Here is a 17,477-nt window from a genome sequence, read left to right on the forward strand (position 1 = left end):
AGACGAGTTTGCTTCTGGAATTTTTACCACAATTAAAGGACTCATATACGGAGCCATGGCCACTGGTCTCACCTTATTTCAGTAGGTATTGAGGCTGTGGTGACTGACCGAAGTCAGCCTTTGTTTTAAACTTCTTTCATGAACGAAACCTACTTTACACCTTTTGTTTGATGGTGAATGATGATGACCTTTAAGACCTAATTTACATACATATAAACCTATTGGAATGATTTACTGAATTAGTTATATTTGACTTAGGTTGAGGACCCGTTTGGACAACCTACATACTTGCTTATTTCCCGAGTCATACCTTACCGCTACTTTATCATTGTGAGTTATAGCATCCCTTTTTACTTTAACTATTTTGGGAACTGAGAATACATGCGCATTTTACGTTTTACATACTAGGCACGAGTACTTAAACTTATATATGTGTGGGTTATACAACGGCATAAATATTCCCTTTAGCTCGGTAACGTTTAGTCATTGGTTTTTGAACCGGTGAATGCGAATCTTAGATATGGATCCATAGGGTTTGACATCCCCACTCGGGCTAGTAGCCCTAGCATTTAACGGGTGTTGAATACTTCGTATACATACGCACTTGCCAAGTGTACTTTTAGGGGGTATAAACGTTAAGTTAGTTACCAAGTGCCCACGGTTAACATATACTTTATCATACTGTTTTGAAACGCTCTTTGCATCACTGAAATCTCGTGGCCTACCTTACATACTGTTATACTTAAACTATAGCTCACCAACCTCTGTGTTGACGTTTTTAAGCATGTTTTTCTCAGGTGCTTAAGGTTGCTTCCGCTGTGTACTAGTTTTGCTATAGACACCCGCTGCTCTAGAGTTATCACCGCATGAACTGTTTATCTTGCATTCATAACTTTAATACTTTTGAACTATAATTTGTAACGACCTAAGGGTCACGTACTATTATCTTTGCTTCCGTTCATAGAAGCATACTTGGGTTGTAAAACACTTGACGTTCGTTATGACGTCACCTTTTATCATGAATGCAAACGTATTCTGAAATAGCATATAGTGTTTGACCTTGTAGTGATTCTGTTGTTGATGATTCGTACACGATGGTTTTGTACGGGGCATCACAATATTACCTATATCAATATTAATACTTCTATTATTTATAGGAAGATATTAATACTAATATTAATGATATTAATAATAGTTTGTGTTATTTTTGTAATAACAATTATAATAATAACGATAATCATATTCATAATAATAATAATAATAATCCTACTTATATCAATGTTATTAATAATAATAATACTATTAATACTTAGTGATATTACATAATACTAGCTAAAAGGATAATAATAACAATCATAATATTTATATTAACATAACAATAACAATAATTAATAATACTCATAATATCAATAATAATACTAATAATAGTTATGTTATTTATAATTAAGATGACAATAATAATAATTATAATACTAGTAATAATGATATTAATATTAATTTTAGTAGTACTAATAATATTGATAATATTAATGATAGTAATAATAATGAGTAAAATAAAATTAATAATAATGATAATGGTATATGTTACAACCTTTGAAGAAATGATCAAAAAGAAGTGTCACCGCCGGGATTCGAACTCGAGACCTCTCGTTCACTCAATCGCTCCCTAAACCATCGAGCTGCTGCCCATTTTTCTGATTAATATCATAACCTGTTTTTATTTAACCCGATAATGTTTCTGTTTAACTTTTTTCCTCACCTTCAAAACGTGGTTCACCCAGGATCCAATCCAAGTAACAACAATCAATTCTTTTGTTTTTAAAAACTCTTAAACTAAACCGAAACAATTATCATTCGTTTGAATTAAATTTTATAACAGAAAACCCAAAAAAAAATAACTGTACATTTGAGTTTTTGGAAAATAAGAACTCGACATTTGATTTTGAAATCTATAACGTTTTAGACTTGGATTACAACATGAAAAAGTTGTTAAATCTCTATTAGAAACTTTCTGTAACTTTATTTAAACTTGAAACATCAAATTGGGCATGAATTTCTCGATGAACAATCTTGTTGACTTTTTGAAATTAAATTTGACTTTCAAAATTTGAATTCGTTAAAAGGATTTGGAGTTTAAGACTTTACAGACAGTTTAAATAGGTGATTACTTACCTCACTACATTTATACATTTCTGAAATTGATTTCAAATTCATGATTTTGAATAAATGAACAAAAGCAGGGGACGGGGTCTGGGTGTTCTTGTTTTTCTGTTTATTTCAATCGATAATTCAGTTGTAATTGATAATTGCGGGTATTGGTGACACAACAGAAGTGTTTTTATAATAGTGTGAGTAATCTGCTTATTTTATATCAAAGAAAACTTCGACGAAATTTCTTAATCAGACACAAAGAAGAATAAAAATAAATAAAAAAATAAAAAGAGAAAACGATATCTAACAGAATTTGTCTTGGATTGTAGATGGATTTGGACGTTTGAAGACAGAAAACAAATTTAGAACAGTTTGATTGTTACCCTAAACTGACTCCAATCATTTATCTGATTCTATACGTTCAGTATTTATAAATACATAATAATAATATTTATAATAATAATTATTATATAAATAATACTAATAATAATTAATAATAACTTTAACAATTATGATAATAATAATAATCAAAAAATGATATTTTATTGATATTTATGATAAATTGTATTTTTCTTTATGAAAATAATGATTTTAATAATAATTGTAATTTTTAATTATAAGAGTAATAATATTGATAATAATAATAGTATTAATCATAATAACTAATAATACTTAAATTACAACTAAATAATAAATTTAATCATTATTGTATTAATATTTATATTTTAAGTATTTATATTGATAACCTTAAATTTATAACAATTTTAATATTTAATATTACTAATATTGATATTAATATTAATAATAATAAAGTAGTAATGATATCAATATTATTAGTAATTAAATATATCTAATTTTATATATACGTAATATTAAGAATACTGATATTAGTATTAATAGTCAGTAATAACAACTATCTTTCAACTTGTAAATATATTAATATTACATATTTCTAATTGTGTAATATTACACATAATGCATCTAATGTTTATATATATGTATTTATATTAAAATATATATGTATTTATTTATTTACAAGTAACAGTTCATGAATCGTCGGAAATGGTCAAAGGGTAAGTGATTACATGAATATAGTTTTCAAAGTTTTTGAGACTTAACATTGCATACTTTGCTTATCGTGTCGGAAACATATAAAGATTAAAGTTTAAATTTGGTCGGAAATTCCCGGGTCATCACAAAGTGCAATTGGGTCGAAATTGTACTAAGTGTCGAATTGGGTTGCTTTGTAAATCCATCCTAATTGTGTTGTGGTATTTATGATAATGGAATAGGTACATTCCTTCGGCGAGTTGCGGATTATTTCGAAAGCGTTCATCAAGGCGACAAGGTGAGTGTTAATATCCTATGTGCATATGTATGTGTAGGATGGGTACGGGTCGGGTGAAGTGGTTCTCGGTTATAGAGTTCACTTCACATATAGGTGGTTTTGATGGACTTGTGTATAGGTCCAATTGACACGGTTGTGTGTTTTGGTTGACCTCCTTTTGGCGAGGTGTACACTTGTGTGTACGTTATCACATGTATTGTGATGTGGTTTTGGATAACCCCGATGTGGTGGATTTAATAATCCCGTGACTGTGGGTTTTGGTATTGGAGAAGTGAATCACGTGTAGTTTGGATTCATGATGACGCGTGTAGTTCGGTCGTCTTATTGAGGTAGTAATCTCGTGTGGTTTCGGATTACTAAGGCTCGTGTAGTTCGGCCAACCTCGATGTTGTCTTTGAAGATGGTAATCTCGTGTGGTTTCGGATTACTAAGGCTCGTGTAGTTCGGTCAATCTTCATGGTGGAGTTTTGGTATTCGGTAATGGGTTAAGGGGTTAACCTTATTCGTTTATATATTGTTCTATGTATATAAATGTATCGTTGTGTTGTAGCTAACCCTCTGGGTGTAGCTTATTTGGCGTCGTTCACATCGTTGTTGGTGAACTTATACTTTGTTGATATCTTTAGCTTGTTGCTTAGAGATCGTACGGTATGCTTAGTGTAGTTGCCTTATACATGGATGCTTCGGTATGCGGTATTGATATTTGTGTGGCGTGTCCATTTTATACATATATATGTATGTAGTATATTCTCACTCACTAAGCGTTAGCTTACCCTCTCGTTGTTTACATTTTTATAGATTTGCTTGGATGCGGTGGCTCGGGTAAGCGTGGGAACTAGTGGACTCGCGTAGTTGCTTTAGAAGGCTTGCTTTTGGATTTGATTAAGATTGGGTAGCGTATCCCCAATCGCCATGCTCGACTTTGTTTTGTGTTAAAAATCATGTGGTTGAAAACTTGAATTTTGTACGAAAGTCGTAAAACGGCCGATGTGGGCCCGGTCTCGTAAAACTTATTTTTATGAATGGAACGTGTTAGTTTTTCATATATGAATATGTTGTGAAAAGCGTTTTGTCTAAATACGTCGGGAAGTGGTCAAACATTTTCAAGTTTCAAGACTTTTTGGACAGACCAGATCGGCGCGCCGCGCGGGGTACTGGCGCGCCGCGCCAGTTGCTGAACAAACAAATTTTTTTTTGTGATACTTTAAGCGGGTTCGAACGTGGTTTGGTTTGGGTTGTTACAAGTGGTATCAGAGCATGGTCTAAGGGATTTAGGTGACTTGAGATAGGTGCCTAGACTTAGACTTTTGTGTGTGCTTAATTTGTTGCGGGACTTGTAGGAGTACGGGTCAAAATGGGTTTAGTTAGTGCCTTGTTTATAGGTTGACTAACGTTTATATTAGTAATGCGGATATTATTAATATATGATTGTGTTGTGATGATAATTCTCGCGTGTGTTTATATCGCGTAGAATTTCGTTTGTGTTTGTTTATAGCATCGAGCGAGACGGCCGTTGTACTAACAAGTCGATACGGCGTGTGTGCGTAATAAGGATTTGCAAACCTTATTACGGGTGCAAATCGTGTCTAGCAAGTGATGTACGACGAGTGTTTAGCAAGATGGGGGCGGTATTGTGTGTGTGCTTTATACGTTCGTGGTCTAATCGCTTTGCATTCCTTAGAATGGCAACGGGAAATGGGATCGAGACGAACGACGTGGAGTTTAACGCTAGAGTTGCAGCCGCCATTGCGGAACAAATGAGTGCGTTTCGAGAAGAAATGGATAGGAAGTATTCCGAACTTCAAAGTAGTGGTGAAATGGAGCGTTGTCTTAAGCGCTTCATGAGGACTAAACCCCCAATGTATGACGGAAAACCGGATCCTTTGATAAGCACAACTTGGATCTCGGATGTCGAAGGGTGTTTTCGTACTATTGAATGCCCTCCCGAGAAGAGGACAAGACTCGCTACTAGTTTGTTGCGGGGTAGGGCGAAGGATTGGTTGGATGATAAGATTGATCTTGTCGGTGGTGAACCGTTTATGGCGTTATCATGGGACGAGTTTAAGAAGGAATTCTTCGAGGAGTTCCGAACTTCAGCCAATTTGTCAGAAATGCGTAATGAGTTGCGAAAATTGCAACAGGGTTCTATGGATTTGAATACTCTCAAGACGACCTTTATGGCGAAGGCTCGTTTTTGCCCGGAGTATTTGGGGAATGATCGTTTGTTGATGGGGGATTTTTATCGGACCTTGAATGACGATTTGAAGAGTAAAATTAGCAGGGGTCAAGCGAAATCGTTTGCGGAATTATTTGACTTGGCTAGAGGTTTCGAGTCGTATTCACGATCGAAGAGGTGTGAACCTTCAAGTGAGAGAAGAGTTGTTTCGTATGGTGCTCCAAGTAAGAGGACTAAGGGTCCAAGCGTGAGCACGGGTGGTACGCGGATGAGTATATTGGATTCTAGTGCGCCTAGATGTTACAATTGTGGCGTGAGGGGTCACAAGTCTTGGGAATGTTCGGTACCAAAGAGTGATGGCATGGTGTGCTTCAATTGCCAAGAAGAAGGACATCGTAAGTCGGAATGTCCCAAGTTAGCGGGGACGGGTGCGGCAAGGAGACGTTAAGGTACGTTTCGTTTTAATAAATATGTCCTTTGATTATTTATTAAGTGCCGTTGAATTTGAGTTTGTAAAATGCCTTATGTTGTGCATATTGTTGTTATGGGTGACGTTCCTAATGGAAGTACCCTATGGTGATGTTTTGATTAATGGGCGAAGGGCGTAAGACTTGGTGCAACCAAGCATTCCTTAGTTTTTGGAAATGTTTCTACCAAGCCATGGAAATGGGTTTTGGTGTTTGATTGTTAAGCGCATGTTCGCTATAATGTGGAAGTTGATGAACCATGAGGTTCGTCGGGTGGATTGGAACCCGAAAAAGATCGAGTGTTTGATCTCGATGTATGTTGGTAAAGGAGTCTATGTGACGCGACATTAGGTGCCTCTTTTATACCTACTAGCGTGGTGTTCAACTCCGATTGTGTTGCGGTTACATTGTACTTAGGGTACCAAAGTGAAACCCTTAGGTACATGAGTGATCGGGTGAAATTTGACAAACTAAAGCAATTGGATGATTGCGAGAGTAGAGTGGTGTAATTTGCGGTACACTTTTCGTTCGAAGTGTTTAAGGATTGGTTGAAATCCTTCGTATGCTCAAGGTTGGAGCAAGTTATGGTGATGGGTCGTGTGAGCCCAATTGTTGGTAAAGTCTACCTTTGGTAGCATTGTACGGTTGTGCGAGTTGTGGATATGGAACGTAGTTCCAAGTGGGGGGGTTGCACTCCCGCACGGGGAGGTTTTTAGTTTGAGACTTCAGATGATACTTTTGGTAGATCCGGAAGTTTGCGTTGGGACCTAGTTTTGGTCGATTTGTGGTAAAGTACAATTTTGGTTAAATTGTACTTATGGTTTTGGATGTAAGTTACCACCGAGGTGGTAATGTGGTAAATCTCGTTGAGGTATAAAGGACGGGTTTGGCGAGCAAGGTGAAATCCTTCGGTTAATGGATGTGTGTATCGGATTCTCTTTTAGAGAACTATTGTTGGGTACCTATGTTTGATATAGGCGGTTCTTGCTCGATTGTGTGAATGGTTAGTGGTATCCGTTAGGATTCACTATGGCGTAGCAGAGCGCGATGTTACGCTACTCGTTGTCCGAGGCCAAAAGGGCGTTAATTGATGAAGCACGACCTTCGGGGTCCGCTGACTTCATCATGGTATTGATTGATTGGTGAAGCATGACCTTCGGGGTCCGCTGACTTCATCATGGTAGTACGTGATTGGTGGAGCATGACTTTCGGGGTCCGCTGACTTCATCATGAGCGTGGTGTTATATCGGTGAGGCATGACTTTCGGAGTCCGCTGACTTCATCCGGTGTTGAGATTGGTGAAGCATGACCTTCGGGGTCCACTGACTTCATCATGGTAGTGGATCGCGTGTGGTTTCGGATTCACGATGACGCGTGTGGTTTCGGTCATCTTATTGCGGAAGTGAGTCGCGTGTAGTTCGGATTCACAAATGACTCGTGTGGTTTTGGTCATTGTATTGAGGAGTGAGTCTCGTGTAGTTCGGATTCACAAATGACTCGTATAGTTCGGTCATTCCTCTGGGATAGTGACTCTCGTGTAGTTCGGATTCACTAAGGCGCGTGTAGTTTCGGCCAATCCCGATTGTTGTTGAGGTGAAGGTAGTGAGTCGCGTGTGGATTCAGATTCACTAAGGCGCGTGTAGTTTTCGGCCAGCCTTCGTGTTGTGTGATCTGTCGGTTGTTTTATACACCGATGGTGGGGTCGTAAGGACCATGACGTTTGATCTATTGGTTATTTTATACACCAATGGTGGGGTCGTAAGGACCATGTGTGATCTATCGGTTGTTTTATACACCGATGGTGGGGTCGTGAGGGCCATGATGTTTGATCTATTGGTCGTTTGATACGCCAATGGTGGGGTCGCGAGGACCATGTTGTATGTTTAGTGATGCGATAGCCGTGTTTCGCTCACATGTTGTTACGAGTGTGACAATAGTCGATTTTGTACACCTTGGGATCTAGCGTTGCCATAATCGTTTTGGGCGCTATCGGTTTTAACCGTTGGATTATGATGTTACGGTAGTTGCGTATTGGTCGCATTGCGCACTACAAGGGATGTTTAGTGTTAAGGGTAATCCGTAAGGATTCGCTTCTTTTCGGTCTTCGTCAGTTTAGATGGTTGACTTTATTTTGATGTGCGGTGGTTACTAGCGATGTACTTGGTATGGTATGCTAGGGGTTGATATCTCGGTTCGAGACTGGTTGAGTATTTCCCGGTGTGAGGGATTGAGCATGGTTTTAGTGCTCAGGATTACGGGTTTGATAAATCGCGGGTGACGATTTTAGTTGTTAGAGGCGATTTGTTGGGAAGAATTGTCTAGGAAAGTTCGGATTGGGACTTATGATTGAGGACCATTGAGTAGGTCCGGATTGGTTAAGTGGTGAAGATCACGAGGACGTGATCGATTTTAAGTGGGGGAGAGTTGTAAGACCTGGATTCTAATTCTGCCCAGTCGGGCGCCGCGCGGGGTTATGGCGCGCCGCGCCATATGTCGCTGGCAGACCCCTTTTGTTATTTTAGAGTTTTTAAAAGGGCATTTTGGTCTTTTCGCGTTTGAGCCAGATTTGAGGACTTAACCTCCTCCACCCATTTCATTTATTCATTTCTTTTTCTTTTTCTTTTCATTTTCTCTCTAAAACTCAAACACCCCATTTGATTCTAAGGGATTTTTGGAAAGGAAGAAGCGGGTTTTGATCTTTGGCGTAGTAGACAAGTTTGTTCTCCTCGTTCTTAGCTACGCGGTGATACTAGTGGTAAGCTCTAACTCCGAATTTCGTTTTCGTGTTCATCATTCAAATTTGGGGCTTTTGATTTTATGATTCATAAATGGAACCCATTTAGTTGTTAATTGAAGCTTAACACCAAGATTCGGGTTTATAAGTGTTAAAAGGCGGGTTTTGGGTTGGTTAATGATTTAACCATGTTTAAGACTTGAGAATGGTGTATAATCACTAGTATTAGTGATTATTGATGTATTGGAGACCTTTAGGGTTCTTGTGGTTGACTAATTTTGACTAGAGTCAAAGTTAGGGTTTGTTGATGATTATGACCCGAATGTCGATTCGATGAGGTTTATAAACTTAAAATGGATTAAGTTGAAGTATAAAACCGAGTTAAATATGTTTTGGTGTCAAAACTTGTAATTGGTGAGATTTTGACTTTATGGGTCAAAATTAGGGTTTATGGGCGATTTTGAGAACGATAAGTGTTTAACACTTGTGTTCGGGTTTAATTGGCATATTAGGACCATTATCACTTGTGTTAGTGATTATTGGTTAGTTTGGGCACGGTTTGTGCTTGGAAGTGCAATTGGGTCGAAATTGCACTAAGTGTCGAATTGGGTTGGTTTGTAAATCCATCCTAATTGTGTTGTGGTATTTATGATAATGGAATAGGTACATTCCTTCGGCGAGTTGCGGATTATTTCGGAAGCATTCATCAAGGCGACAAGGTGAGTGTTAATATCCTATGTGCATATGTATGTGTAGGATGGGTACGGGTCGGGTGAAGTGGTTCTCGGTTATAGAGTTCACTTCACATATAGGTGGTTTTGATGGACTTGTGTATAGGTCCAATTAACACGGTTGTGCGTTTTGGTTGACCTCCTCTTGGCGATGTGTACACTTGTGTGTACGTTATCACATGTATTGTGATGTGATTTTGGATAACCCCGATGTAGTGGATTTTATAATCCCGTGACTGTGGGTTTTGGTATTGGAGAAGTGAATCGCGTGTACTTCGGATTCATGATGACGCGTGTAGTTCGGTCGTCTTATTGAGGTAGTAATCTCATGTGGTTTCGGATTACTAAGGCTCGTGTAGTTCGGCCAACCTCGATGTTTTCTTTGAAGATGGTAATCTCGTGTGGTTTTGGATTACTAAGGCTCCTGTAGTTCGGCCAATCTTCATGGTGGAGTTTTGGTATTCGGTAATGGGTTAAGGGGTTAACCTTATTAGTTTATATATTGCTCTATGTATATAAATGCATCGTTGTGTTGTAGCTAACCCTCCGGGTGTAGCTTATTTGGCGTCGTTCACATCGTTGTTGGTGAACTTATACTTTGTTGATATCTTTAGCTTGTTGCTTAGAGATCGTACGGTATGCTTAGTGTAGTTGCCTTATACATGGATGCTTCGGTATGCGGTATTGATATTTGTGTGGCGTGTCCATTTTATACATATATATGTATGTAGTATATTCTCACTCACTAAGCGTTAGCTTACCCTCTCGTTGTTTACATTTTTATAGATTTGCTTGGATGCGGTGGCTCGGGTAAGCGTGGGAACTAGTGGACTCGCGTAGTTGCTTTAGAAGGATTGCTTTTGGATTTGATTAGGATTGGGTAGCGTATCCCCAATCGCCATGCTCGGCTTTGTTTTGTGTTAAAAATCATGTGGTTGAAAACTTGAATTTTGTACGAAAGTCGTAAAACGGCCGATGTGGGCCCGGTCTCGTAAAACTTATTTTTATGAATGGAACGTGTTAGTTTTTCATATATGAATATGTTGTGAAAAGCGTTTTGTCTAAATACGTCGGGAAGTGGTCAAACATTTTCACGTTTCAAGACTTTTTGGACAGACCAGATCGGCGCGCCGCGCGGGGTGCTAGCGCGCCGCGCCAGTTGCTGAACAAACAATTTTTTTTTTTTTTGTGATACTTTAAGCGGGTTCGAACGTGGTTTGGTTTGGGTTGTTACAATCCAATATTTGACACAAAAATCTGACACAACGGTTAATGAATGTCCGAAACTAACATTGCCAAATCACATTTAGATTGCATTTTTTGAACTAACTGTACGTGATATCATCACCACGGTCAGGAATGGTCTTATTATTTTCATAACCACCACAAAATATGTTGATATCGGGAATATCATAATCCCAGTCACAGAAAAAGCATCGGAACAACCACCGGAACAACCACCGGAACGTATCGAGTTTTTAGCGAGTTACTGTTAGCTACCGGTAACATGTTCACCGACGAGCATCGTTGGGTTGTGAGGAAATGGGACTAAATTCTTCTAGAATCCTTATTCAAGTTCAACAGACACTTGAACACCCACAAGTTCTTCAAGGATGTAGGAATCTGACAAAATTATGTTTTCTTACTTTAAATGCACATCTTGTGGTTGTGTGTAAAGGTATATATAATATAGATCAAGTTTGGTTCATGTTCTAGCCCGTAACGTCATATCATGAAGACATAGTTGTTATGGTTCTTTTCATCAGACGGCTCAATTTAAGCCTCAAACTAATGCATGTATATCTCTCAATTATATACAGTAACATTCCATTATTTGTCAACTAGAAAGGGTAATCTACCTGTTGAAGAAACAAGGATAAACAGACAACATATCTCAAATGCATGTCAAATTTCTAGAATATATCTTCACTTCTTTGATCAAACAATTACAGTAGTTTAAATCTTCTAACAAATATAACCAGTCATTTCTTTACCAGATTTCAGAACCGTTACAATTTTCGACAGTCAAAGAAATAGTTTCGAATAGTTTCTAAGATTATAAAATAAAAGGAGGCGGTGTTTGCAAATTCTTCTACAAAGAAAACTATCTAAAGAGGTATATCTAAAACAGATGTCATAACGATATGGGCCAACTTAAAACCCGAATAAACCGAGTTCACTGGCTTTCTCCTTCTCGAAAGTCTCGAAGTACTGATAGATGATTGTAACTGCAAGAAGAATTCCAGTGCCAGAACCAATTGCACCCATGAAATCTGCTAAAACGGTCAAAGCACCAATGCACATTCCTCCGAAAGCAGCTGCAGTTGGGATGTAGCGGTTGAGTTCCTTTTGAAGATTCGAGTCTCTATGGCCAGGCATCACCATTTGTTGCTCCTGTATCGGTTTCAAGATATCAGAAGTTTTAATGTCAAACCATAATTACTTACATTTACTGATATAAGTGTGTTTTGAGAGCTTATCAAGAGAACTTTTTTTTTTTTTTAAAAGCTTATAGAGTTAAAGCTTGTTTTTAAGTTATAGAATAAGCACTCGGTTATTTTTCAAAGTTTTTAACATCATCTATGACTTTACCCGTGTAAAATAAAATAAAGATGGATTACAATCAGCATGACCTACTTACCCCTGCAAACAATCATTAAAATGGTCTTGTTAAATTTAGTTTACCAATTATCTTGTATACATTTACTTATATATTTATATGCTAGACCAGATTATTAATCATACTCTAGCAATTATTTACATTTACATTTACATTTACATGTCAAATATAACAAAATGGGACTGATTTGCGACAATGTAAGTCACAATCTGAACTCAAACACTCTTTCCATCAACCTTATATGTAAGAGCAACAGAAAGCAGCAGATGATGGTATTATAGAACCCTCACATGAAGTTCAATAATGAAGATTTTAAATTAAGATTACCTTTAGTTGCTTAGCTACATCTTTTGCAGATGATCCAGAGACTTCAATCCAAGTTTTTGAGAATAGTGCACAAGCTGTCAGCATGAACACCAGGTAGAAAAGAGCATGAAATGGATTGGCTGCCATGTCTGCCAAGCTGATGACCAATAAACAGATACAAAAAGAATTAAATAAACTAAAAAATTAGTCTGAAACGCACCAAGCAAGGGTAAGGTGGTCTTTTTACCTTGAAGGTGCAGTCACATAGTAAGCAATGCCACCAACTGGGACTGATTGGCCAGAGTATTCAGCCTCCTTCCACTTTCCCAATAGATCGACCAAGAAATTTCCACTGTATTTTCTATGAAGCAACTGTACAAAAATATATCTATCAATCACAAAAGCTTGAATACAAGTATAGGATCATAAGAAAGGCAGGTTTCAGATAATGACATAAAATCCAAAAAAAAAAAAAAAAAAAACTTGAAAAAGGGGACCAGATATCATATAGCAGAAGGTTGTAAAAATCACTAATCGGGCGAGACCGTGTAGGAATTCATCCGCCAAGATTGGATCATTAGGATATTGACCAACTTTAAATTAGACTAATTTTGACCAGGTAAATCCGACTTTTAGGGATTTTGAGAAGTTGACCGGTGTTGACAGTTTACTTTGAGAGATTTTGGGAGAATTAATGAGGAAAATTTTATAAGAAATTAATCATGGATCAATCTTATATGTAGCACAATAGTGACTTGATCATTAATTTTGTTACAATGATGGTAACGATTACCATATTGCAACAAAATTGAACATTAGCATGTTATCCTTTTTGTTAAAGATCTGATCATGAAGGCCTACATTTGTGCAATATGGTGAAAGATATACATTAATTAATTAATTAATTAATAACAATGGATTAAGTGATACCTGAGAAATGAAGTACAGGTTTGATACAAGTGCAGACTGAAGAATAATTGGCATATTTGAAGTGTAGAAAAGCTTGATGGGATACGAGCCTTGTTGGCCACGAGCATTCTTTGATCTCACAGGCAAAACAACACGGAAGCCTTGGAAGTAGATAACAATTAGGAAGATCAAGACAGTAGCCAGCAGATTTGTTACATTAGGAAGATTTTGTCGGTAAAAAGCTTCCCGCAATGCCCGAACTTTGTCTGATCGAGTTATTAAGAGATGAAATAATGCAATAACAGCACCCTCAAATTCAGCACCACGCCCACTGTTTATAGTTGTAGGGCTAAATGCTTTCCAGATAATGCTTTCACTACACGATTAATCCAAATCGTTGTTAGGGATAGCATATAACCAAACAATATATATATTACATAAATAATAGAAATTATATATCTCGAAGCCACCCAAATATTCAATTTGTTTTTCTAGGCCATCATATTTGAAAATGATTTTGTAGGCCACCCAAGTTCATATTTTGCTCTAGTTACACCAAATCGGACAAAAAACTTATCAGAAACATTTAGAATAACGAAAACACTCAATATTTGGAAATACCTATAATAAAATTAGTGAATTTAGTTAAGAAATGCAAGAATTTTGTGTCTTTTTACATTTTTTCAATGAGAATTTTTGCCTAATTTGGTGTATATTCAACAAAATATATATTTAGGTGGCCTAAAAAATCATTTTTCAATTTTAGGTGGCCTACAAAACAAATATATATATTTTGGTGGCCTGCAGATATATAGTCCCTAGATAATAAAATAAAAATAAATATATTACCAGATATTAGTTGCTATGAACAATGAAATTCCAGATCCAAGACCATATCCTTTCTGAAGAAGTTCATCTAAACATATAACGATAATCCCAGCAAAACAAAGCTGAACAATAATCAAAATGGCATTCCCAACACCAAGTTGACCAACACTGCCATACATTCCCGATAGAACATACGCAACGGCCTCACCAACAGCAATCAAGATTCCCAGCAACTTCTGTGCACCATTCCTAAATGTAGCACAAGAACACATCAGATACAATATGACAAATTCCAGATAAAAAAATTGTCAAGATAACTAATATTGTAATAAATGTTAATAACAGTTAAGTAGATAAGTAAACTTACAGTAGTGCACGATCCTCACGAACGTTGTTATCAACTTCAATAATTTTTGACCCAGCCAACAGCTGCATAACTAATCCAGAAGTGACAATGGGTGTAATACCAAGCTCCATAACAGTACCTCGGTTTGAAGCCAAAATAACACGCATCCAGTAAAATGGGTCTGCACCCGTTGTCGAATGTATACCATATAGCGGAAGCTGACTGCACACTAAAAAGATGAAAAGAGAAATCACAGTGTATATGACTTTCTCTCTAAACGGAACCTTCCTATCTGCACTTTGCACTTCTGGCAAAAATGCAAGAAATGGTCTCACTAGATGTAATACTCTAAAACCACCACCCATTTTATTAACAAGTCCACCCCTACCTGTCATTTATTATGCACATAGAAACATCAGTTCATAACATATTGTACATAAGCAAAAGAATAATTAAACGTGAGTTAGGCAAAAAGATTACAACATAAATGAAGGATCAACAACACCCTACATGCTGGCACAAGTTGGTTTTTGACTAAAACAAAAGCAAATAAACCAGAAACGCATGTGAAAATAAGAAAAGTTATGAACGCATCAGGCTCACATTCATGCACTTCATATATGTAAAGAAAGATGATTTTCATCTCCAAGAAAGATGCAGGTGTTCGTTATCCCAAATGTTAAAATTCAAACTATTATGCATTTTGCACTTCATATAGGTGAATAGAAAAGGATATGAATCTCCAAGAAAGATGCACATGTTAGTGTTCGTTATCTAAAATTTCGCACTATTACGCATTTCTAAGAATTTTGTCGATCCTTCAACACATACTTAAGATGTAACAATGTCAATCTATTAATTTTGTCGACTATAGATGTGAATATGAAGAATCTAATTTAGTCGGTCAAAGTCGGATTTTGTAGTTCAAAGCTGGATTTACTCAGTCAAATACAGTCAAAGTTGGTCATCGTGTGATTAGTAACGAACTAGTCTCCGACTTCACCGATATAATCGGTCAAAGTTGTCAAAAATCTAATTTAGTCGGTAAAAGTCGGATAAAGTGAATTTATTGGATCAAATAAAGTCCAAGTTGGTCATATTCTGACTAGTCTACGACTTGGCCAATTAGTCCCAACAAGATCCCGGCAAATAGTTCACGACCATCGGAATTAACAACCTTTATATGAAGCATTTTTAAACAATAAAAACGAAATTAAAACAGGTAAAATTGCAGGTATCTAAATGCCTAGGCTTCCTTTGTTTAACAATTCAACAGGAAGAAAGTATTTCAAAAATATTTTCCTTCAGATAACTTAGTTCTTCACAATCTCACATAGCACCATGGAAATAGACCAAATTAAAGTAACTGAATCTTGTACAGTACAACATAAATCACTACGTTGACCAACTGATCCAAATCAATCACACACCCATATATATATTCAAAATATTAAAAAGGATAATAGATAGATCTAAACCTAAATAAAATATAGAATGCTGAAACGATTGATTACAGATCTGATCGTAAAGCAGTTAATTTATAACTTTCTATTTCGATTACAATCCAATTATGCGTACAAGTAAAATAAAATTTAAACAGATGAATCTTATCTTATTGATATAAGTAGATGAAAATCAAATCAAGGACTTACAACAAGGCTTGAATTAGGAGAGGATATTTGATGAAATGGAGCCGGCCGTAGCTCTAGGGTTTTTATATTCACGAGGGAAAAGAGTAAGGGTGTGTTTGGTTTATAGGATTTGTACGGATATAATACCCGATGGCAATGGATGTGATTTAAATGGATGATGACGTTGTAGGATGTGAAAAGTTAATCATATATCCGTCATTACTCGCTCATTACCCGTAATGAATCATAGGCACGGCTTAGTTACCCGTGTTAGTTACGCACTCACCATGGATTTAACAGAAGAGAAGAGGTTAGTTATAGGAATTATGGGTCCCATTGACTTTTTATTGTTGGACTTTATGTTTTATTGCTTGAACGTTGTATATTAAGAGGAGTATTGTTTTGGCCATGATGGTTAGTATTTAGTTATGAGTTAGTTATAGGATATTGGTGTTGATGTGGCGCTGATGTCAAAGGTTAAGAGGATGAATAGTTTAGTTACGATAGGGAGTGACCTAATCTACTAATCTACTAAATCTATATGATAATGATGTCATAAATAAAAATTATATAAACATAAAAAAAATCAAATAAATCTATATAATAATGATGTCATAAATAAAATTTATATAAACATAAAAAAAATAAAAATTATAGAAAAAAAAATTAAAAACCCTCCGTGATGATATCATTAAACTAATTAATTACATTTAATAAAAATACTAATATGTTAATTGTATAATATATAAAGCATTATGTACAACTTTATGATAAAACACTCACATGACCATATGTACAATATTTGAAGCATTATGTACGACTAGGGATGTGCATGGTACGGGAAGAACCGAAGACCGTACCGGACCGAACCAATTTCGAATCGAACCGAGCTTTTATGGTCCCGTCCTTGGTCCATAATTTTACGGATTTTCGGTCCGGACCGAACCGGACCAAAATCGGAAAAAACACTAAAAATACCCAAAACGTACCGTATCGAACCGAACCGATAATATTCGGTCCGGTCCTCAGTCCATGTTTTTGCTTCAAATTGGGATTCGGGACGGAACCGAACCGAAAAAATTTGGTCCGGAACCGTACCACGCACACCCCTAATGACCATATATACAAACTTTAAAACAAATTGTACAATCTTTTACAAAACACTTCACGAAAACATGTACAAACTTTGAAGCAGATTTTACAACCTTCTTATAATTTTAATTATTTGTA

General features: G+C 36.6%; 1 protein-coding gene across 1 annotated transcript; it reads right to left on the minus strand.

Moving 5' to 3' along the window:
* Positions 1-11,497: 11,497 nt before the first annotated feature.
* Positions 11,498-16,396, minus strand: LOC139843864 (uncharacterized). The gene is made up of 7 exons (XM_071834035.1): positions 16,269-16,396; positions 14,638-15,004; positions 14,292-14,519; positions 13,464-13,818; positions 12,781-12,905; positions 12,555-12,690; positions 11,498-12,001 (listed from the first exon to the last, which is right to left on the minus strand). Exons 2-7 carry the CDS (start codon positions 14,979-14,981, stop codon positions 11,762-11,764), a joined length of 1,428 nt encoding a protein of 475 aa, XP_071690136.1. The 5' UTR covers positions 14,982-15,004; positions 16,269-16,396; the 3' UTR covers positions 11,498-11,761.
* Positions 16,397-17,477: the final 1,081 nt, after the last annotated feature.

The sequence above is a fragment of the Rutidosis leptorrhynchoides genome, chromosome 4 (assembly GCF_046630445.1).
Source record: "Rutidosis leptorrhynchoides isolate AG116_Rl617_1_P2 chromosome 4, CSIRO_AGI_Rlap_v1, whole genome shotgun sequence".
NCBI lineage: Eukaryota > Viridiplantae > Streptophyta > Magnoliopsida > Asterales > Asteraceae > Rutidosis > Rutidosis leptorrhynchoides.

Coding starts and splice junctions, on each gene's coding strand:
- LOC139843864 (XM_071834035.1), bottom strand. CDS start 14,981: ATGGGTGGTGGTTTTAGAGTATTACATCTAGTGAGACCATTTCTTGCA. Junction 12,906..13,463: donor ACCTGTACTTCATTTCTCAG/GTATCACTTAAT, acceptor ATTTTTGTACAG/TTGCTTCATAGAAAATACAG. Junction 12,002..12,554: donor ATGTAGCTAAGCAACTAAAG/GTAATCTTAATT, acceptor AAACCGATACAG/GAGCAACAAATGGTGATGCC.